This window comes from Oncorhynchus mykiss, chromosome 1, assembly GCF_057628025.1.
Source record: "Oncorhynchus mykiss isolate SJ-2025 chromosome 1, ASM5762802v1, whole genome shotgun sequence".
Lineage (NCBI taxonomy): Eukaryota > Metazoa > Chordata > Actinopteri > Salmoniformes > Salmonidae > Oncorhynchus > Oncorhynchus mykiss.
Genome location: NC_143022.1, coordinates 4021901 through 4044021, shown reverse-complemented (window position 1 = coordinate 4044021; position 22121 = coordinate 4021901). Strand labels below are relative to the sequence as shown.

Genomic DNA, 22121 nt, shown 5'->3' with positions numbered 1-22121 from the left:
CCCTAAGCAGCATGTGTGTGAAGAATGCAGGGCATCTAGGACTAGGGGGTTGGTGTTGGTTAGTCCTGGCCAGTGTCCCAAATGGCACCCTATTCTCTATGGCCCTGGTCAAAAGTAGTGCACTACATAGGGAATAGGGTGCCATTTATGATGATGATGGTGGAGGAGGGGCTCCCATACAGCAGATGGCAGGGCTGTCACCTCCTCTTCTCCTCTCCTCCTGGTCATGTCTGCTGTGAGGAGAACAATGCATCTCTTCTCTGAGCTAACCCTGATTAGGAAGGGGATAAGGGACTGGGGACAGGGGACAGGGGACAAGGGGCAGGGGACAGGGGACAGGGGACCCCCAGACAGCTGGCAGGTAGCATGGCTCATACACCTGACCAGCACACACCCCTCACACAAACAAGCATACACAAGCGTACACACACACACACGCAGTCGCAATACCCGCCCCTCTCCATGTACACACAGACACACACTCGGCATCGGCTTAAATATTTACCAGACACGTGCAAACAAAAGACCTTTAGAGAAATAAGGATGAATTGTGCTAATGTTCAGATAACCTGCCTGGTATATGCTGCTACATTAATGCTAAAGTACATGTTTGGACATATTGCAGCAACTTTTGTCTGAATTATAGGTGGACTGTATTTGATCAAGCATCCAATTACCAAACGTGGTATTTTATAAAGCCCCCCTCATACATTAGCAGTTGTCACCAAGTGTTATAAAGGGATTTCTCAGACTTAACTAATATTACAGCTGTTGATGGGGAAACCCTAAAGGAAAACAGTGGGTCAAATCTATTTTTTCATAGACTATTTCTAGATGTAATTAATAGACTATTTCTAGATGTAAATAATATAATATTGGTGTATGGTATACTATATGAGGAGGTTAGAATGTTATTTAGGTTAAACAAAAGCTTTTTTTTTATGAAAAAACATTACCTCTCTGCTTCACAATAGCGCCCCGATCTCTTTCTAGTCACAGCATGCTATGCAGCTAATTACTCCATCTCTCCAACTGCTAACAACAACAAAAACGCTTTACATTACACAGGCAGATGTCTGTCTCTATGTGCACGGTGCCGCTCCGCTTTGACTGCTCCGCTCCGTTTTGCTCTGCAGTTTCCGATTCTACTTGCCCTGCCCCCTTTTCCCCCTGTGCACTTTGCGCTTTGCTCTGCGGTTCTGCTTTTCATCCCTGGGGGACTTGGAGTTCTCTCATTCCAATCATTCCAGTCTCAGCGAACAATCGGCCCTCAGTTATTTAATAGCAGCGCGATCTCTCGCACCGCTCAGTCTGTTTGTGAGATCTTCTCAGACGCACACCGTAGCAGCGCGCTCTCTCTCTCTCTCAGAGCAACAAATACTCTACATCATTTGCAGTTCCACTACATTTTATTAGGATTCAATTTTTTTTCCGTCAGCAAGAAATATAAACAATATACGCCGTGAACAACTTGCTTCCGTGGTGAGAATGTAAATTGGTAAGAGTTTAATTTAGCTGTTTTTTTTTTTTTGTTGGAATGAGTTGCTTTTACGCATGGTGGATAGGTCTTTCAAAGTAGTATTATAGGCGACAATTCGGGTTTGTTCCTTTTAACTTGCTGTGTTATAATAATGTTATAATAATTGTCTTTTAATTCCTCATTACATATATTTTAAACTTTTATTTAAAATGTCGGGAAGTCGGCTTTGGTCTGTGATCAAGTCTGAGAGTTCATTTGCACTTTATTGACAGTGCGTTTAAATAGTTTTATTGGGCTATATGTTTTATTTTCCTAGTTGAGAGTGGAATGTTATCAGATGTGTGAAAGTCTACCCAGGCTATGTGTGTTGCCTATAGAGTTTATAGTATTTAGGCCCATGTATACAGTAAGCCTGTGGTATCCACACTGTTTACATTGTAGAGTAAACATACATTTTGTCTTTCAACAAAGCCTCAATGATCTCATTTGATCTCTGTCATACTTCTTCTGTATGTGCAAATAATTTTTACCCCCCCCCCCCCAAAAAAAAGGACAAATCAAGCAATTTAATGGAATCTGAATGGAATCTGAAAGGAAACTGTGTAGCTGGCAGCAGGAAATGACTCAATATAATGATATCCAATAACTAAAATATACATATTATTTTTTTCTTCAATACTTCAGGGCTTTGGCCTTTTTCTTTCAAAATAATACCTAGTAATATGGCTTGACAAGCTAATATAGGCCTATGCTATAGTTTACACTGTTTGGTATGTTTGCATTTACATGCTGAAGTCAATTCTACTTAATTATAATAGACTACCCTGAACTGAATGCAGAGTATCATGTACTAGAGTCCTAGCTCATACTTTATTTTTTTTAATGAACAGCAAAAGCCCAGAGGAGAATGTTGCAGGGGTTGTATTTGTACACTAACTTGGTGTTACTATGGGAATAGGGGTGGCAGGTAGTCTAGTGGTTAGAGAGTTGGACCAGTAACCGGAAGGTTGCAAGATCCCCAAGCTGACAAGGTAAAAAAAATACAAATTATGTCGTTCTGCCCCTGAACAAGGCAGTTAACCCACTGTTCCCCCGGGTAGGCCGTCATTGTAAATAACTATTTGTTCTTAACTGACATGCCTAGTTAAATAACAAGTCTTAATTATAACGGCATTATAAGGCTTTATGTTAAATGCTACCAAATGTATTAGCTAGTTACTTGATTGAGCTAATTCTCTTATTGCTCTTCTGTATAGATCTGTGGTTTATTAAGAATCCAAAACATCCAACTCTTCAACCCATCCATTCACTTATATATTCTCTGATTGACTGAGATGAGAACTGCTGAGGCGTCTTCTGGCACGGTTCTACACCGTCTAATCCAGGAGCACCTCCGTCACGGGAACTCCACGGACACCAGTACACTCCTGGCCATCCAGCAGCAGGCCCTGCGTGGAGGCAGCAACAGCAGCGGAGGAGGCGGTACCGGATCACCCCGCTCCTCTCTGGAGAGCCTGACCCAGGAGGAGTCCCAGTTCATCCACATGTCCACCAGACAGGACCCCCAGGGTCAGGAGTACCAGGGGGACTACAAACACTGTGAGAGGGACTCCGTGTGTCACCTCTACCAGCTCCACAGACACGGAGAGGAGCTGCCCACCTATGAGGAGGCCAAGGCTCACTCTCAGTACCTGGCCTCGGTAGGGGCCCAGCAGGGTCAGCCTCAGCTGGGACCTGAGATGATGGATCACCAGGGAGATGGCCAGTGGGACCTGAAACGGAAGCACGCCCGGAGCCTCAGTGAGCGTCTCATGCAACTCTCCCTGGAGAGATCAAGCAGAGACATTCAGCCTCTCAGCTCCTCTCACAGTTACCCTCAACTGTCTAATGGCCACTCTGGGCCTGTTGAACACCAGGGGCCAGAGTTTCAGAGGGGACCTCCCCCAGACTACCCCTTCCTGGTCAGGCCTCCTGGATACATGCTCAGCCACTCACAGGAGACACACGGACACTACTATCAGGAACCACCTCCCTCATTCCAATCACAGCACAGGTAAATATGACACACATATACCAATTATGGGTGCCAGACCAGTAATGACACCTTGTTTTCTATATGGGATGAATATAGCTTTATATCCCAGTGCCCCTATGGGTTTACAACCAAGATGTTGTGAACGATACTGTTTGATACTCACGAGTCCCTCTCCTCTCCCCAGGTACGTACCTTCCCAGCCCCAGGCCGAGGTTGTTCGACACAGTGTCCACTATGGTCCAGAGGTCTACATGAGCCACAGCAACCCCAGTACTCACAACAACACTGCCCAAATGGACCTGTTGAGGGAGAATGAGAGACTAAGGAAAGAGTTGGAGGTGTACAGCGAGAAGGCCGCCAGACTTCAGAAGGTGAGAGACTCCTTGGTTACGGTGCCTTTTGGAATGCATCGTCGAGGTCCTTATACATCACATTTTTAATTATTTTTAATTTTTATTTAACCTTTATTTATTTATTTTTATTTTACCTTATTTTACCTTTATTTAACTAGGCAAGTCAGTTAAGAACAAATTATTATTTGTGGTTTAACTGCCTGTTCAGGGGCAGAACGACAGATTTACCTTGTCAGCTCGGGGATTCGATCTAGCAACCTTTCGGTTTCGGGTTACTGGCCCAACGCTGTAACCACTAGGCTACCTGCTGCCCCATTTAAAGTATACAGTCATTCTATTTTTAGGAAGATGGGCAGGGACTCTGCTGTCCTAGCTTCAGAGGTAAGCTGGTTCCACCATTGGGGTGCCAGGACAGAGTAGAGCTTGGACTGGGCTGAGAGGGAGCTGCCTTCCCGTAGAGGTGGGAGGACAGAGAAGAGCTTGGACTGGGCTGAGAGGGAGTTGCCCTCCCGTAGAGGTGGGAGGACAGAGAAGAGCTTGGACTGGGCTGAGAGGGAGTTGCCCTCCCGTAGGGGTGGCAGGGCCAAGAGACCTGATGTGGCAGAACAGAGTGCTCAGGTTGGGGTGTAGGGTTTGATCATAGCCTGAAGGTAGGGAGGGGCAGTTCCTCTTGTTGCTCCGTAGGCAAGTACCATGGTCTGGTAGAGATGCGAGCTTCGACTGGAAGCCAGTGGAGTGTGTGGAGAAGGGGGGTGACATGGGAGAACTTGGGAAGGTTGAAAACCAGGAGGGCTGCAGCGTTCTGGATAAATTGCAGGGGTTCGATGGTACAAGCAGGGAGCCCAGCCAACAGCGAGTTGCAGTAGTCCAGACAGGAGATGACAAATGCCTGGATTAGGACCTGCGCCTCTTCCTGAGTGAGGTAGGTTCGTACTCTACGAATGTTGTAGAGCATGATCCTACAGGAGCTAGTCACTGCTTTGATGTTTGCAGAGAACGACAGGGTGTTGTCCAGAGTCACGCCAAGGTTCTTTGCACTCTAGGAGGGGGGACACTGTGGAGTTGTCAACTGTGATGGAGAGGTCTGAGCGGGCAGGCCTTCCCCAGGAGAAAGAGCAGCTCTGTCTTGTCAAGGTTGAACTTGAGGTAGTCGGCCAACATCCAAGCCAGACACGCAAAGATGCATGTCGCCACCTGGGTGTTAGAAGAGGGGAAGGAGAAAAGGAGTGGCAGCGATAGTAGAAACCACGTGATTATATTTCACAGCCGTGTGCCCTGGTGTATAGAGAGAATTGGTGAGGGCCAAGAACCGAGCCCTGGGGGACACCAGTAGTGAGAGTACGTGGTACAGACACAGATCCTCTCCACGTCACCTGGTAGGAGCGACCTGCCAAGTAGGATGCAGTCCAAGAGTGTGCAGAGCCTGAGACACCCGGTCCTGAGAGGGTGGAGAGGAAGATCATATTGTTGAAGGCAGTGGATAGATCTAGGAGGGTGAGATCAGAGGAGAGATAGAGTCAGCTTTTGGCAGTGCGGGGGAGAGTCTCCCTGACTCAGAGAAGAGCAGTCTCGGTTAGAGTGACCCCGTCTTGAAGCCTAACTGGTTAGTGTCATGACCATGCTGTCAAAAACAGCGTGGTCAAGCTCATAGTACCCTTGATCGACTGCTTCACTGCATCCTGTTCGTAGCAGCCTATCTGCTTGCAATATAGTTTAGTGACAGTAATAGTTATGAGTAAACTATAATTTGATTATATAAGCGTTAATAGGTTTATTTCTAAGCCCCTGTTGGCACGCAAAGGCTGTAGAGGTAGGTAGAGAAGTATAAAGTGTGTGTGTGTTTATTTGCCATTGCTGCATATCAGTGAGATTTGCCCTCTAGCTGTGCTGTGGCAGGAATGTGCACAGTGGATGGATCAGAGGGACATTCATTTCTAGTGACAGACAGACACATGTTTACAGGTTATTTTAGTGACAGACAGACACATGTTTACAGGTTATTTTAGTGACAGACAGACACATGTTTACAGGTTATTTTAGTGACAGACAGACGCGTATACAGGTTATTTCCGCATCTTAAAGTATTGAGACAGAACATTGAGACACTTCAGTCAATCCATTCATCCACAAACCTCTACCTTCCCCCCACAAACCTCTACCATCCCCCCACAAACCTCTACCTTCCCCACAAACCTCTACCTTCCCCACAAACCTCTACCTTCCCCACAAACCTCTACCTTCCCCCCACAAACCTCTACCTTCCCCCCACAAACCTCTACCTTCCCCCCACAAACCTCTACCTTCCCCCCACAAACCTCTACCTTCCACACAAACCTCTACCTTCCATCCACAAACCTCTACCTTCCCCCCACAAACCTCTACCTTCCCCACACAAACCTCTACCTTCCCCCACACACACCTCTACCTTCCACACAAACCTCTACCTTCCCCACAAACCTCTACCTTCCCCCAAACAAACCTCTACCTTCCCCACACAAACCTCTACCTTCCCCCACACAAACCTCTACCTTCCCCACACAAACCTCTACCTTCCCCACAAACCTCTACCTTCCCCACACAAACCTCTACCTTCCCCACACAAACCTCTACCTTCCCCACACAAACCTCTACCTTCCCCACAAACCTCTACCTTCCCCCACACAAACCTCTACCTTCCCCACACAAACCTATACCTTCCCCACACAAACCTCTACCTTCCCCACACAAACCTCTACCTTCCCCACACAAACCTCTACCTTCCCCACACAAACCTCTACCTTCCCCCCCACAAACCTCTACCATCCCCACAAACCTCTACCTTCCCCCACACCCCTCCTTACATAGAACATTAACATTGCTTAGAGCTTCATATCCTGCTTGTTCTATCTGTTAGCCTGTGTGTTTTAAAACACATTCAGTTGAAATCACTACTAGTGTTCCTCTTTCAGTGACTGAAATGTCCTCTATATCTCTGGATCCTCCTCCCCCTGTTCTCCCTCCAACTGCTCTTCCTCCTCCCCCTCCTTCTCCTCCTCCCCCTCCACCTTACCTGCCCCTGCTCCTCCCCATTCCCCTGCTCCTCCACCTCCTGCTCCTCCACCTCCTGCTCCTCTACCTCATGCTTCCCCTCCACCTGCTCCTGGTCCTCCTCCCCCTGTTCCTCATTCCCCTCCTCCTCCACCTCCTCCTGCTCCTCCTCCACATGTCTCATTCATTCAGTATCCCAGTCTTGTGAGACCATTGATTCCTTGATTGTAAATCACCCCTCAAATTGTTTAGTTAATTGTCACTTTTCCACCGTCTGACTTTTCACCAGTGTTTGTTTTATTGTCGCTTTTCCAATGTCGACTTTTGTGTCTCCACCTCTGAGGACTGCCCTCCCCCCTACCCCCCCTCAAAGTGTGACCACTGGTGAGGATGAGCTGTGTTTGAAGCTAGAGACCCTCAGACTGACAGTGTTCTCTTCTCGTGTTTCCTTCCAGCTGGAAGTAGAGATCCAGAGGATATCTGAGGCCTACGAGACCCTGATGAAGGGCTCTGCCAAGAGAGAGACCCTGGAGAAAACCATGAGGAACAAACTGGAGTCAGAGATCAAGAGACTGCACGACTTCAACAGGGACCTCAGAGGTAAGGCTACCAGCAGCTAGATGCTAATGCTAACGCAGCTAGTAATTGCGCAAATAATCAATGTTTTTTGATGGACTTACTTGCATAAATAAAGGTTAAATAAAGCTAATGGAAAGACTGCAGTGTGCTAAACCAGAGTCACACAGAGTGTTTCTTTCTTAACAAAATCTACTTTGAAACAAAAGTATACACACCTCACGTGGTTATGAAGACACCTGTACCATGTCAGATATAGAGTTGAAATGTATTATATTTTGAGTTTACATCCCAATGTTACTTTTTATATACATCACAGAAGTCTGAAATATCGTTTGACATAGAAACACCGTATTTTCGGGCAGGTTTAAAAAAATATATTTTATTTTATTTAATTCATGATAAAATTATTTAAAAAACATTAATAACTTTCCATCCATGAGGCCACAATGAGGGCAATTTGGTCATTTGACTGCAGGAAAGCTAGTAACCTACAGCAAGACTCTTTAGGGGTTTAAGTGTGGCTCTTCCTTCCAACAAGTACTTAGAGATCCTAATCGAGCTCCCTCCCTCTCTCTTCCACCTGTAGATCGTCTGGACAACGCTACCAAACAGCAGGAAGTTGAATCCGCAGACAGGAAACAGCAGGTCTTCACCAAACTCCTGGAACAAAGTAAGTAGAGATCAGATGCCAACATGTTAAGAGGAAGCACTTCTCGTTACCTACTCTTTATGATCGGGGAGGCAGTGGTTAGAGTGTAGAGGCGGCAGCGTAGCCTAGTGGTTAGAGTGTAGAGGCGGCAGCGTAGCCTAGTGGTTAGAGTGTAGAGGCGGCAGCGTAGCCTAGTGGTTAGAGTGTGGAGGCGGCAGCGTAGCCTAGTGGTTAGAGCGTTGGACTAGTAATCTAAATGGTTGCGAGATCGAATCCTCGAGCTGACAAGGTAAAAAACAAAATCTGTCGTTCTGCCCCTGAACGAGGCAGTAAAACCACTGTTCCTAGACCATCATTGTAAAATAAGAATTTGTTCTTAACTGACTAGTTAAATAAAGGTAAAATAATCAAATTAGTAAGATTTTCTGTGGAGAGACCAAGGTCAGTTGGTGGGCCGAAAAGGTGTTTACCAAAAAATTGACGGCCGTGTTTAGTTATTTGCTGGCAGACAAATAACATTATACTTTGGTTGGCATCTGATAAAAAGCTTTTTCCTGTCTGAACGTGTTGCACTAATGTATTTTCTTACATCTCTCGCTCTCTTAGACGAGGAACAGCAGCGGGAGGTGCAGCGTCTGCGTGGCTCCGGGGAGGAGTGGCTTCGGCGCCGGGAGGTGCTGGAGCAGGCCCTGGGGTCGGCACAGGCCCGTAACCTGGCCCTGGAGGAGGAGCTTAGGAGGAAGAGGGCGTACGTAGAGAAGGTAAAGCGGCTGCAGAGTTCCCTGGGCCAGCTACAGGCAGCCTGTGAGAAGAGAGAGGCCCTGGAACTGAGGCTGAGGACCAGGCTGGAGCAGGAGCTGAAGAGCCTCCGATCAGCACAGGTGAGCAGGAGAGGAGACACATGGTGCGGGCTGTTCAATGTCGGTCCTGGAGGGCCTCTCCTCCTCTCCTTCTAATCAGGGACTTATTCAGACCTGGGACACCAGCTGGGTGCAATTAACTAGTAGGTAGAAACAAAAACCTGAAGTGTTTTGGCCCTCAAGGACCAAAATTGAACAGCACTGGTATATAAAATGAAACCTTCTGATCCACCTTGACATGTAAAATTTGACAACCCCTAAGTCTGTACAGTAAACATAGTCTTACAAAACAAAACAAAACAACTCCATGTTTGTTTGAATTTTTTTTAAATTCCATTTCCTTCCACGGTGTCAGTCCCACAGCACGGCTAGTGGTCCTGGCTCCCTGCCCTCTGATCTGAGCTCCATGGTGTCTGTACAGCAGCAGCAGCAGCTGGCTGAGAGAGAAGAGAGGATCCTGGCTCTGGAGGCTGACATCACACACTGGGAACAGAAGTACCTGGAGGAGAGCACCATGAGGCAGTTTGCTATGGACGCAGCCGCCGCCGCTGCAGCTCAGAGAGACAGCAGCGTCATCAAACACTCGCCTCGTCACTCACCCGACAACAGCTTCAACGACCACCTGCCATTCAGCCACAGGCATCGGGAGATGGAGAACAGGTACAATTTCTGCTTTTAACTTCCTGCTCACTGAAGGCTACACAGTAACGTCAGTTGGTCTGACCTAGCTTCAGATAGAGATCAACATAGTGATCTGACTGACTTCATATGCAATCGTTGTGTGTGTGTAGAGTCCGAGCGCTACACTCCCAGCTCCTGGAGAAGGATGCAGTGATCAGGGTGTTACAGCAACGGTCTGGACGTGAGCAGAACAGGCTAGAGCAGCAGGACCTCCGTCCAGCCAGGTCCGTCCCCTCCATCAGCAACGAGCAACATTACCTCCGTCCAGCCAGGTCCGTCCCCTCAATCAGCACCGAGCAGCAGGACCTCCGTCCAGCCAGGTCCGTCCCCTCAATCAGCACCGAGCAGCAGGACCTCCGTCCAGCCAGGTCCGTCCCCTCAATCAGCACCGAGCAGCAGGACCTCCGTCCAGCCAGGTCCGTCCCCTCCATCAGCACCGAGCAGCAGGACCTCCGTCCAGCCAGGTCCGTCCCCTCCATCAGCACTGATGGCCCAGTGGAGCAACCCATCCAGGGGAAAGGTGAGCTCTAGGGCCCAGGTCACAAGTCAAACACTAAGTCTGGGTCCCAAATAGTACCCTATAGTGCTCTACTCAGGGCTCTTCTTAAGACTCTACTTGGGGCTCTAATTAGGGCTCTACTTAGGGCTCTAATTAGGGCTCTGCTTAGGGCTCTGCCTAGTGCTCTACTTACTTTCGCTTACTTAGCTGGTGTGAAATGCAGTTAGCTAGTTGAGCGTACTTAAACACCCAGGTCAAACAGAGAGGGATGCTATGTTAGCTAGCTGGCTATGGCTATCCAACAGAGAGGGATGCTATGTTAGCTAGCTGGCTATGACTATCCAACAGAGAGGGATGCTATGTTAGCTAGCTGGCTATGGCTATCCAACAGAGAAGGATGCTATGTTAGCTAATTGGCTACGGCTATCTAACAGAGAGGGATGCTATGTTAGCTAGCTGGCTATGGCTATCCAACAGAGAGGGATGATATGTTAGCTAGCTGGCTATGGCTATCCAACTGAGAGGGATGCTATGTTATCTAGCTGGCTATGGCTATCCAACAGAGAGGGATGCTATGTTAGCTAGCTGGCTACGGCTATCCGACACTGGTAACTCTTCCAAGTCAAGGTAAAGCTTTTAGTTTTATTAATGTATTGCCACCGGGCCCCGCCGGTGTAACTGCTAAACTGCTTGCTGCTGACTGCACACAGTACTGCAGGATAGTAGCAGCTTTACTAACACGGTAGTTCTAGTAACCATGTTGACTGTCAAACGATTTAGCTTATGTCTAGCGGTTATCAGTTATGATATGAAGGTTTGGCTTGGAGTGTCTTTTTTTTGTTGTTGCCTGGTCACAAGACAGCTGATCTGTTGTGCACTGTAATCCACAAGCGAGGGGAAAAGGTGAGATGAGGAGAGAACGTAGATAGATGAGAGTAGGAATTATATATACAACGAGCTGTTTGCATGTGTCTGGTATGAAAGTGAACTGTGTTTGCGTGTGATCAGGGGGTATATTCAACTCCCCTCACCTGGTTGTCTAGGTCTCAGTAAGGAACTCCCCTCACCTGGTCGTCTAGGTCTTAGTAAGGAACTCCCCTCACCTGGTCATCTAGGTCTCAGTAAGGAACTCCCCTCACCTGGTTGTCTAGGTCTCAGTAAGGAACTCCCCTCACCTGGTCGTCTAGGTCTTAGTAAGGAACTCCCCTCACCTGGTCATCTAGGTCTCAGTAAGGAACTCCCCTCACCTGGTTGTCTAGGTCTCAGTAAGGAACTCCCCTCACCTGGTCGTCTAGGTCTCAGTAAGGAACTCCCCTCACCTGGTCGTCTAGGTCTTAATTAAAATAGAAAAACCAAAACCCCACAGACACCCGGCCCTCTGTGGAATGAGTTTGACATCCTTCACCTACACTGATTGAAGTGGAATCAACAAGTGACATCAATAAGGGATCATAGCTTTCACCTGGATTCACCTGGTCAGTCGATGTCATGGGAAAAAGCAGGTGTTCCTAATGTTTTGTTTACTCGGTGTAGCTCCTCCCTGAAGAATCTTTGTTGAATTATGACATCGCCTGTCTTCTTCTTTTGAGTGTTCTGGGCGGAGGGGGGGGGGGGGGGGGGGGGGTTCACAGGTCACAGGTCATAACGCCTGGAGGAATGTCAGATCTTAAACAGCCCATGTCATTATCTCAAGAGAGAACTGGCGTCTGTTGAGTGCTTAGTGCGTAGTGTCGCCAGACAGAATGTTAAACTTCCTAAAATAACTACTGTTGGGGAGAAATCCCGGTGAGGGACCTTCCTCGAGTAGATGATGACATTTTTGTTGTTGTAATAAAAATGCATGTACTGTATGTTGTTTCCCCTCTCCGGGATAGCCGCTCTAGGATAGATGTGGCAGGGAAGCTGACAGAGTAGATGTTTGAGCGTGCGTGATTGGTTGATCTGGTAATTAACCATCTTCCTCTTGTTGTCTGTGCTCAGACAATTAACCATCTTCCTCTTGTTGTCTGTGCTTGTAGGGAAGAGCCTCTCTGATGACCAGACGGCTGCTGCAATGTCTCCTCTCTCCCTGCCCCCGCACCAACACCCCTACGCCCCGTTGGCCCTGCCCACGCTGTTGCTCCTGTCCAAGCCCCAGAGCAGGGACTGCAGCACCCAGTGTGACCGTGATGTGCTAGCCCAGGAGACGGATCTTACAGTGGATCCCACCAGCATGCTAGCACCCTCTGAGACTTCCTCGACCTCAACACCTGCCTGCGGTGTGTAGCCTACTGTTTCCTATTCCTGAAATGTTTGTTGTGTGTGTAGAAACAGTACCCGGGACCCAGAATGAGCTCGGACACCTAGTCACCAATGAGCTCGGACACCTAGTCACCTATGAGCTCGGACACCTAGTCACCTATGAGTTCGGACACCTTGTCACCTATGAGCTCGAACACCTAGTCACCTATGAGCTCGGACACCTAGTCACCTATGAGCTCGAACACCTAGTCACCTATGAGTTCGGACACCTAGTCACCTATGAGTTCGGACACCTAGTCACCTATGAGCTCGGACACCTAGTCACCTATGAGCTCGGACACCTAGTCACCTATGAGCTCGGACACCTAGTCACCTATGAGCTCGGACACCTAGTCACATACAATACAGAGAAAATTACGTGTTGAGTGGATTTACAACGGAACACAGGCTTTATACGATGATGTAATAACAAATAATTTTATCTGTGTGCTGGTTGAAGTGTAACCAGACACCCCAGGGTCACAGCAGACCGTCTGCATCCCAAATGGCACCCTTCCAGGCTCAGAGAGGGGAAGTAGTGGACTTATTCATTCGTACCAGCCAGAGTTACAGCATGTGTCTGTGTGTGTTGGCTACGGAGTCACCGTTTAGTCAAGGCCGGTAGCTTCCCAAGTAGCAGACATTACAGCTTGATTGTCTTTGTCAAACATCACGGCTTGATTGTCTTTGTCAAACATCACGGCTTGATTGTGGCCCACTGACCCTCTGTCTATGTTGTACTGCTTAACTCATTGTGGAGCTGAAATCCTGCAGTTTTTAATCTAGTGTCTAAAACATGGTTATTTTTTTTCCTTTACACCTCAGAGCACTTCCTGGCACCACTCAACACACACCAGAGCTCCAGAAGTTCAGACTCAGCAGCAGAAGTGGTGGAAATCCTAGTTTAAGAAACGCCGAACTGTGGGATCCGCTGTGGGATGGATGGTGACAACACGGTAGACGACCGAGAGATCCTCATGTCCTGTATGTCCCTCCCAACGAGGAGAAGACAACCTGTCTGTCTCTGGTCAGACTGACCTCCAGATGGACACTTCCTTTGGAGAAGGACAGACAGTTTGGAGACAGTGTGGAGAATGTTTGGAGACATGGACATGTTCTCCCTACCTACGTACCTAGCTACCTAGCTACCTACCTACCTACCTAACAATCTACCTACGTACCTACCTAACTATCTATCTACCTACCTAACAATCTACCTACCTACCTAACAATCTACCTACCTACCTACCTACCTTCCTACCTATCTACCTACCTACCTATCTACGTACCTACGTACCTACCTACCTACCTACCTACCTAACTATCTACCTACGTACCTACATACCTACCTACCTAACTATCTACCTACATACCTACCTACCTACCTACCTACCTACCTACCTACCTACCTACCTACCTACCTACCTACCTACCTACCTACCTTCCTACCTACCTAACTATCTACCTACCTACCTACCTACGTACCTACATACCTACCTACCTACCTACCTACCTACGAGGGAAGAATCCAGAAGTGGATTCAGAAGTGTTTAGCAGACAGAGCAGAGTGGAGAGCTGCTCTTCCCTGGACCATTTCTCTCTTTTCCACCTAGAAAAGTGAAGAGGAACTTTAGTTGTCTGTGTTCTCTAGTGAACCTGCCAGGTGTAACTAGTGGACCTGCCAGGTGTAACTAGTGAACCTGCCAGGTGTAACTAGTGAACCTGCCAGGTGTAACTAGTGGACCTGCCAGGTGTAACTAGTGAACCTGCCAGGTGTAACTAGTGGACCTGCCAGGTGTAACTAGTGAACCTGCCAGGTGTAACTAGTGAACCTGCCAGGTGTAACTAGTGGACCTGCCAGGTGTAACTAGTGAACCTGCCAGGTGTAACTAGTGAACCTGCCAGGTGTAACTAGTGAACCTGCCAGGTGTAACTAGTGGACCTGCCAGGTGTAACTAGTGGACCTGCCAGGCGTAAGTAGTGGACCTGCCAGGTGTGAGTAGTGGACCTGCCAGGTGTTCTCTAGTGGACCTGCCAGGTGTTACTAGTGGACCTGCCAGGTGTTACTAGTGGACCTGCCAGGTGTTACTAGTGGACCTGCCAGGTGTTACTAGTGGACCTGCCAGGTGTTCTCTAGTGGACCTGCCAGGTGTTCTCTAGTGGACCCGCCAGGTGTTCTCTAGTGGACCTTCCAGGTATAACTAGTGGACCTGCCAGGTGTTCTCTAGTGGACCTGCCAGGTGTCACTATGACAGTCTCCGTCTAAAAGCCTCCAAGGTGCACGGACAGGATTCTGCATCGCTGCACAAGCCTGTATGTCATTGGTGTTATGTTTTAATTTAATGTATTTATATTCCTATTAAAGTGTTGCTCATTGTGTGAAGAGTTGAGTTGTGTTGTTTGGCCTTTAAGAAAGTCGGTCTGTCTGTCTGTCTGTCTGTCTGTCTGTCTGTCGATCAGCCTATCAGTGTGTGTCTCCACCCCTGCTGGTCTATACACATCTATTCATACTGCATATCTGTTTCCTTCAAGGACAGACAGTGTGTTAGCTACATTGAGCTCACCATGCCAAGTCAAATGATCCAACATGCCTGGATCAAATTCTCCCACAGCTACTCAAGCTTGTTCTACAATTACACACATCCTACCTATAATACTTTGACAGTAATATGTGTGCTTAGTGAAGTCAGTTGTACTAGTAATCTCTCCTCCTACCCAGACAGCCTCTACCCAGAATGCCACTCCCCCCGCCCGCCCTACCTCTCTCCCACTCTCCTACACACTCCGAGAAACATTCTATCTAGTCTGACCCCTCACCCTGATAACATGGCATGCATTCTGAGGAGTCTATCTAGTCTGACACCTCACCCTGTTAACATGGCATGCATTCTGCATTCTGAGGAGTCTATCTAGTCTGACACCTCACCCTGTTAACATGGCATGCATTCTGCATTCTGAGGAGTCTATCTAGTCTGACACCTTACCCTGTTAACATGGCATGCATTCTGCATTCTGAGAATCGATTCTCTTTTTCAGTCTATTTATTTCTGTCAAGCCTCCATGGTAGCAGGAGCATCTGAGCGTCTTCTAAATCGATGACAGGTTGTATTCAGCTACATGTCTTAGAGAGAGAGAGAGAGAGAGAGAGAGAGAGAGAGAGAGAGAGAGAGAGAGAGAGAGAGAGAACCGTTAACTGGTCAATGTCTCTGTCAGAACCAGTAGCAGGTCAATGTCTCTGTCAGAACCAGTAGCAGGTCAATGTCTCTGTCAGAACCGTTAGTTGGGTCAATGTCTCTGTCAGAACCGTTAGTTGGGTCAATGTCTCTGTCAGAACCGTTTGTATTTTGATGAACACCCATGTCGCTATTTAATATAACTTTGTTTACATAAAGGGTTGTTATTTTGAAATGAGAGAAGAAGTTCATGTATTTTGTATATTATTTCCTTTTTAAGTACTTGGTAATGTGAGACACAATGCCAGAGGTTAGATACTAACCGTACGGCAGGGTTCAGAGTAAACAAACCCTTTGCTCTCTCTGGTTGAACTGTGATCTTCTGAAATGGGGCATTTCATTAATATAAATAAAACCTTAATATATATCTTTAAAACTTGGTTTAAAATGTACTTCCACACACTGTGTACTTGCAAATATGTAAATCATGAAAGGGCAACAATTCAATCACATAGCTTTCAAAGTTGTACACACACAACTTGTACATCTATACAACAGCTCCTGTGTCAGGAATAGAGTGGTCACCTCACAGACATGTATTACAAGTTAGTTCAAGGCCCTCTTGTCAGACCCCCTAGACAGGCATGAATATCATCTTCCCTATAAAGCAGTGAGGAATGTCGCTTCATTCCAACTCTGCCACGTGTTTGACTGTTGGCAAGCAACCTGTATCACATTTTACACACACACACACACACACAAACACACACACACACACACACACACACACACACTATACCCCCTTGCCCAGTCAGGAGGAGGAATGCAAAGTATTTTCTCTAGTTCACAAAACAAAGAGTCTGTCTAGTTGTCAGTTGTGCTGGTCTCTTTCTTAGCACTCCTTTACCAGTAGACAAGGCTGGTCTGTATCAATAGACAAGGCTGGTCTCTCTCTTAGCACTCCTTTACCAGTAGACAAGGCTGGTCTGTATCAATAGACAAGGCGGGTCTCTTTCTTAGCAGTCCTTTACCAGTAGACAAGGCTGGTCTGTATCAATAGACAAGGCTGGTCTCTCTCTTAGCACTCCTTTACCAGACTGGTCTCTTTCTTAGCACTTCTTTACCAGTAGTCAAGGCTGGTCTCTCTCTTAGCACTCCTTTACCAGACTGGTCTCTTTCTTAGCACTTCTTTACCAGTAGTCAAGGCTGGTCTCTCGCTTAGCACTCCTTTACCAGACTGGTCTCTTTCTTAGCACTCCTTTACCAGTAGACAAGGCTGGTCTCTTTCTTAGCACTCCTTTACCAGTAGACAAGGCTGGTCTGTATCAATAGACAAGGCTGGTCTCTCTCTTAGCACTCCTTTACCAGTAGACAAGGCTGGTCTTTCTCTTAGCACTCCTTTACCAGTAGACAAGGCTGTTCTCTCTCTTAGCACTCATTTTCCAGTAGACAAGGCTGTTCTCTCTCTTAGCACTCCTTTTCCAGTAGACAAGGCTGTTCTCTCTCTTAGCACTCCTTCACCAGTAGACAAGGCTGTTCTCTCTCTTAACACTCCTTTACCAGTAGACAAGGCTGGTCTCTCTCTCTTGCCACTCCTTCACCAGTAGACAAGGCTGGTCTCTCTCTTAGCACTCCTTTACCAGTAGACAAGACTGGTCTCTCTCTTAGCACTCCTTTACCAGTAGACAAGGCTGTTCTCTCTCTTACCACTCCTTCACCAGTAGACAAGGCTGTTCTCTCTCTTACCACTCCTTTACCAGTAGACAAGGTTGGTCTCTCTCTTAGCACTCCTTTATCAGTAGACAAGGCTGGTCTCTCTCTTAGCACTCCTTTTCCAGTAGACAAGGCTGTTCTCTCTCTTAGCACTCCTTCACCAGTAGACAAGGCTGTTCTCTCTCTTACCACTCCTTTACCAGTAGACAAGGCTGGTCTCTCTCTCTTGCCACTCCTTCACCAGTAGACAAGGCTGGTCTCTCTCTTAGCACTCCTTTACCAGTAGACAAGACTGGTCTCTCTCTTAGCACTCCTTTACCAGTAGACAAGGCTGTTCTCTCTCTTACCACTCCTTCACCAGTAGACAAGGCTGTTCTCTCTCTTACCACTCCTTTACCAGTAGACAAGGCTGGTCTCTCTCTTAGCACTCCTTTACCAGTAGACAAGGCTGGTCTCTCTCTTAGCACTCCTTCACCAGTAGACAAGGCTGTTCTCTCTCTTACCACTCTTTTACCAGTAGACAAGGCTGGTCTCTCTCTTAGCACTCATTCACCAGTAGACAAGGCTGGTCTCTCTCTTAGCACTCCTTCACCAGTAGACAAGGCTGTTCTCTCTCTTACCACTCTTTTACCAGTAGACAAGGCTGGTCTCTCTCTTAGCACTCATTCACCAGTAGACAAGGCTGTTCTCTCTCTTACCACTCCTTCACCAGTAGACAAGGCTGTTCTCTCTCTTACCACTCCTTTACCAGTAGACAAGGCTGGTCTCTCTCTTAGCACTCCTTTACCAGTAGACAAGGCTGGTCTCTCTCTTAGCACTCCTTTTCCAGTAGACAAGGCTGTTCTCTCTCTTAGCACTCCTTCACCAGTAGACAAGGCTGTTCTCTCTCTTACCACTCCTTTACCAGTAGACAAGGCTGGTCTCTCTCTCTTGCCACTCCTTCACCAGTAGACAAGGCTGGTCTCTCTCTTAGCACTCCTTTACCAGTAGACAAGACTGGTCTCTCTCTTACCACTCCTTCACCAGTAGACAAGTAGTTAGCAAATGTTAGCTTGTAGCCTGCTTCAAATTTGCATTAGCTAAATACCATAATACCTGGGTCTGGTTCACTCCATGGTTTACTACTATAGTCCCTGGGTCACTCCATGGTTTACTACTATAGTCCCTGGGTCACTCCATGGTTTACTACTATAGTCCCTGGGTCACTCCATGGTTTACTACTATAGTCCCTGGGTCACTCCATGGTTTACTACTATAGTCCCTGGGTCACTCCATGGTTTACTACTATAGTCCCTGGGTCACTTCATGGTTTACTACTATAGTCCCTGGGTCACTCCATGGTTTACTACTATAGTCCCTGGGTCACTCCATGGTTTACTACTATAGTCCCTGGGTCACTCCATGGTTTACTACTATAGTCCCTGGGTCTGGGTCACTCCATGGTTTACTACTATAGTCCCTGGGTCACTCCATGGTTTACTACTATAGTCCCTGGGTCACTCCATGGTTTACTACTATAGTCCCTGGGTCACTCCATGGTTTACTACTATAGTCCCTGGGTCACTCCATGGTTGACTACTATAGTCCCTGGGTCACTCCATGGTTTACTACTATAGTCCCTGGGTCACTCCATGGTTTACTACTATAGTCCCTGGTTCACTCCATGGTTTACTACTATAGTCCCTGGGTCACTCCATGGTTTACTACTATAGTCCCTGGGTCACTCCATGGTTTACTACTATAGTCCCTGGGTCACTCCATGGTTTACTACTATAGTCCCTGGTTCACTCCATGGTTTACTACTATAGTCCCTGGGTCACTCCATGGTTTACTACTATAGTCCCTGGGTCACTCCATGGTTTACTACTATAGTCCCTGGGTCACTCCATGGTTTACTACTATAGTCCCTGGGTCACTCCATGGTTTACTACTATAGTCCCTGGGTCACTCCATGGTTTACTACTATAGTCCCTGGGTCACTCCATGGTTTACTACTATAGTCCCTGGGTCACTCCATGGTTTACTACTATAGTCCCTGGTTCACTCCATGGTTTACTACTATAGTCCCTGGGTCACTTCATGGTTTACTACTATAGTCCCTGGGTCACTCCATGGTTTACTACTATAGTCCCTGGGTCACTCCATGGTTTACTACTATAGTCCCTGGGTCTGGGTCACTCCATGGTTTACTACTATAGTCCCTGAGTCACTCCATGGTTTACTACTATAGTCCCTGGGTAACTCCATGGTTTACTACTATAGTCCCTGGGTCACTCCATGGTTTACTACTATAGTCCCTGGTTCACTCCATGGTTTACTACTATAGTCCCTGGGTCACTTCATGGTTTACTACTATAGTCCCTGGGTCACTCCATGGTTTACTACTATAGTCCCTGGGTCACTCCATGGTTTACTACTATAGTCCCTGGGTCACTCCATGGTTTACTACTATAGTCCCTGGGTCACTCCATGGTTTACTACTATAGTCCCTGGGTCACTCCATGGTTTACTACTATAGTCCCTGGGTCACTCCATGGTTTACTACTATAGTCCCTGGGTCACTCCATGGTTTACTACTATAGTCCCTGGGTCACTCCATGGTTTACTACTATAGTCCCTGGGTCACTCCATGGTTTACTACTATAGTCCCTGGGTCACTCCATGGTTTACTACTATAGTCCCTGGGTCTGGGTCACTCCATGGTTTACTACTATAGTCCCTGGGTCACTCCATGGTTTACTACTATAGTCCCTGGGTCTGGGTCACTCCATGGTTTACTACTATAGTCCCTGGGTCTGGGTCACTCCATGGTTTACTACTATAGTCCCTGGGTCACTCCATGGTTTACTACTATAGTCCCTGGGTCACTCCATGGTTTACTACTATAGTCCCTGGGTCTGGGTCACTCCATGGTTTACTACTATAGTCCCTGGGTCACTCCATGGTTTACTACTATAGTCCCTGGGTCACTCCATGGTTTACTACTATAGTCCCTGGGTCACTCCATGGTTTACTACTATAGTCCTTGGGTCACTCCATGGTTTACTACTATAGTCCCTGGGTCTGGGTCACTCCATGGTTTACTACTATAGTCCCTGGGTCACTCCATGGTTTACTACTATAGTCCCTGGGTCACTCCATGGTTTACTACTATAGTCCCTGTGTCACTCCATGGTTTACTACTATAGTCCCTGGGTCACTCCATGGTTTACTACTATAGTCCCTGGGTCACTCCATGGTTTACTACTATAGTCCCTGGGTCTGGGTCACTCCATGGTTTACTACTATAGTCCCTGGGTCACTCCATGGTTTACTACTATAGTCCCTGGGTCACTCCATGGTTTACTACTATAGTCCCTGGGTCTGGGTCACTCCATGGTTTACTACTATAGTCCCTGGGTCACTCCATGGTTTACTACTATAGTCCCTGGGTCACTCCATGGTTTACTACTATAGTCCCTGGGTCTGGGTCACTCCATGGTTTACTACTATAGTCCCTGGGTCTGGGTCACTTCATGGTTTACTACTATAGTCCCTGGGTCACTCCATGGTTTACTACTATAGTCCCTGGGTCACTCCATGGTTTACTACTATAGTCCCTGGGTCACTCCATGGTTTACTACTATAGTCCCTGAGTCACTCCATGGTTTACTACTATAGTCCCTGGGTCACTCCATGGTTTACTACTATAGTCCCTGGGTCACTCCATGGTTTACTACTATAGTCCCTGGGTCACTCCATGGTTTACTACTATAGTCCCTGGGTCACTCCATGGTTTACTATTATAGTCCCTGGGTCACTCCATGGTTTACTACTATAGTCCCTGGGTCACTCCATGGTTTACTACTATAGTCCCTGGGTCACTCCATGGTTTACTACTATAGTCCCTGGGTCACTCCATGGTTTACTACTATAGTCCCTGGGTCACTCCATGGTTTACTACTATAGTCCCTGGGTCACTCCATGGTTTACTACTATAGTCCCTGGGTCTGGGTCACTCCATGGTTTACTACTATAGTCCCTGGGTCACTCCATGGTTTACTACTATAGTCCCTGGGTCTGGGTAACGCCATGGTTTACTACTATAGTCCCTGGGTCACTCCATGGTTTACTACTATAGTCCCTGGGTCTGGGTCACTCCATGGTTTACTACTATAGTCCCTGGGTCACTCCATGGTTTACTACTATAGTCCCTGAGTCACTCCATGGTTTACTACTATAGTCCCTGGGTCTGGGTCACTCCATGGTTTACTACTATAGTCCCTGGTTCACTCCATGGTTTACTACTATAGTCCCTGAGTCACTCCATGGTTTACTACTATAGTCCCTGGGTCACTCCATGGTTTACTATTATAGTCCCTGGGTCACTCCATGGTTTACTACTATAGTCCCTGGGTCACTCCATGGTTTACTACTATAGTCCCTGGGTCTGGGTCACTCCATGGTTTACTACTATAGTCCCTGGGTCTGGGTCACTCCATGGTTTACTACTATAGTCCCTGGGTCACTCCATGGTTTACTACTATAGTCCCTGGGTCACTCCATGGTTTACTACTATAGTCCCTGGGTCTGGGTCACTCCATGGTTTACTACTATAGTCCCTGGGTCACTCCATGGTTTACTACTATAGTCCCTGGGTCACTCCATGGTTTACTACTATAGTCCCTGGGTCACTCCATGGTTTACTACTATAGTCCCTGGGTCACTCCATGGTTTACTACTATAGTCCCTGGGTCACTCCATGGTTTACTACTATAGTCCCTGGGTCACTCCATGGTTTACTACTATAGTC

General features: G+C 47.4%; 1 protein-coding gene across 1 annotated transcript; it reads left to right on the top strand.

The window, feature by feature from the left end:
• The first annotated feature begins 372 nt into the window (after positions 1–372).
• Positions 373–14826, top strand: amotl2a (angiomotin like 2a). Its single transcript, XM_036981812.2, has 10 exons — positions 373–1498; positions 2737–3533; positions 3700–3886; positions 7351–7495; positions 8061–8144; positions 8730–9004; positions 9339–9643; positions 9775–10184; positions 12182–12421; positions 13269–14826. The coding sequence occupies exons 2-10, from the start codon at positions 2815–2817 to the stop codon at positions 13349–13351; spliced, it is 2448 nt and encodes an 815-aa protein (XP_036837707.2). The 5' UTR covers positions 373–1498; positions 2737–2814; the 3' UTR covers positions 13352–14826.
• Positions 14827–22121: the final 7295 nt, after the last annotated feature.

What these genes read in the sequence shown, in the direction of transcription:
- amotl2a (XM_036981812.2), top strand. Translation starts at nt 2,815, where the DNA reads ATGAGAACTGCTGAGGCGTCTTCTGGCACGGTTCTACACCGTCTAATC. An exon ending in AGGCCGCCAGACTTCAGAAG is followed by an intron (nt 3,887 to 7,350) that starts GTGAGAGACTCC and finishes GTTTCCTTCCAG; the next exon opens with CTGGAAGTAGAGATCCAGAG. An exon ending in AGAGCCTCCGATCAGCACAG is followed by an intron (nt 9,005 to 9,338) that starts GTGAGCAGGAGA and finishes CCACGGTGTCAG; the next exon opens with TCCCACAGCACGGCTAGTGG.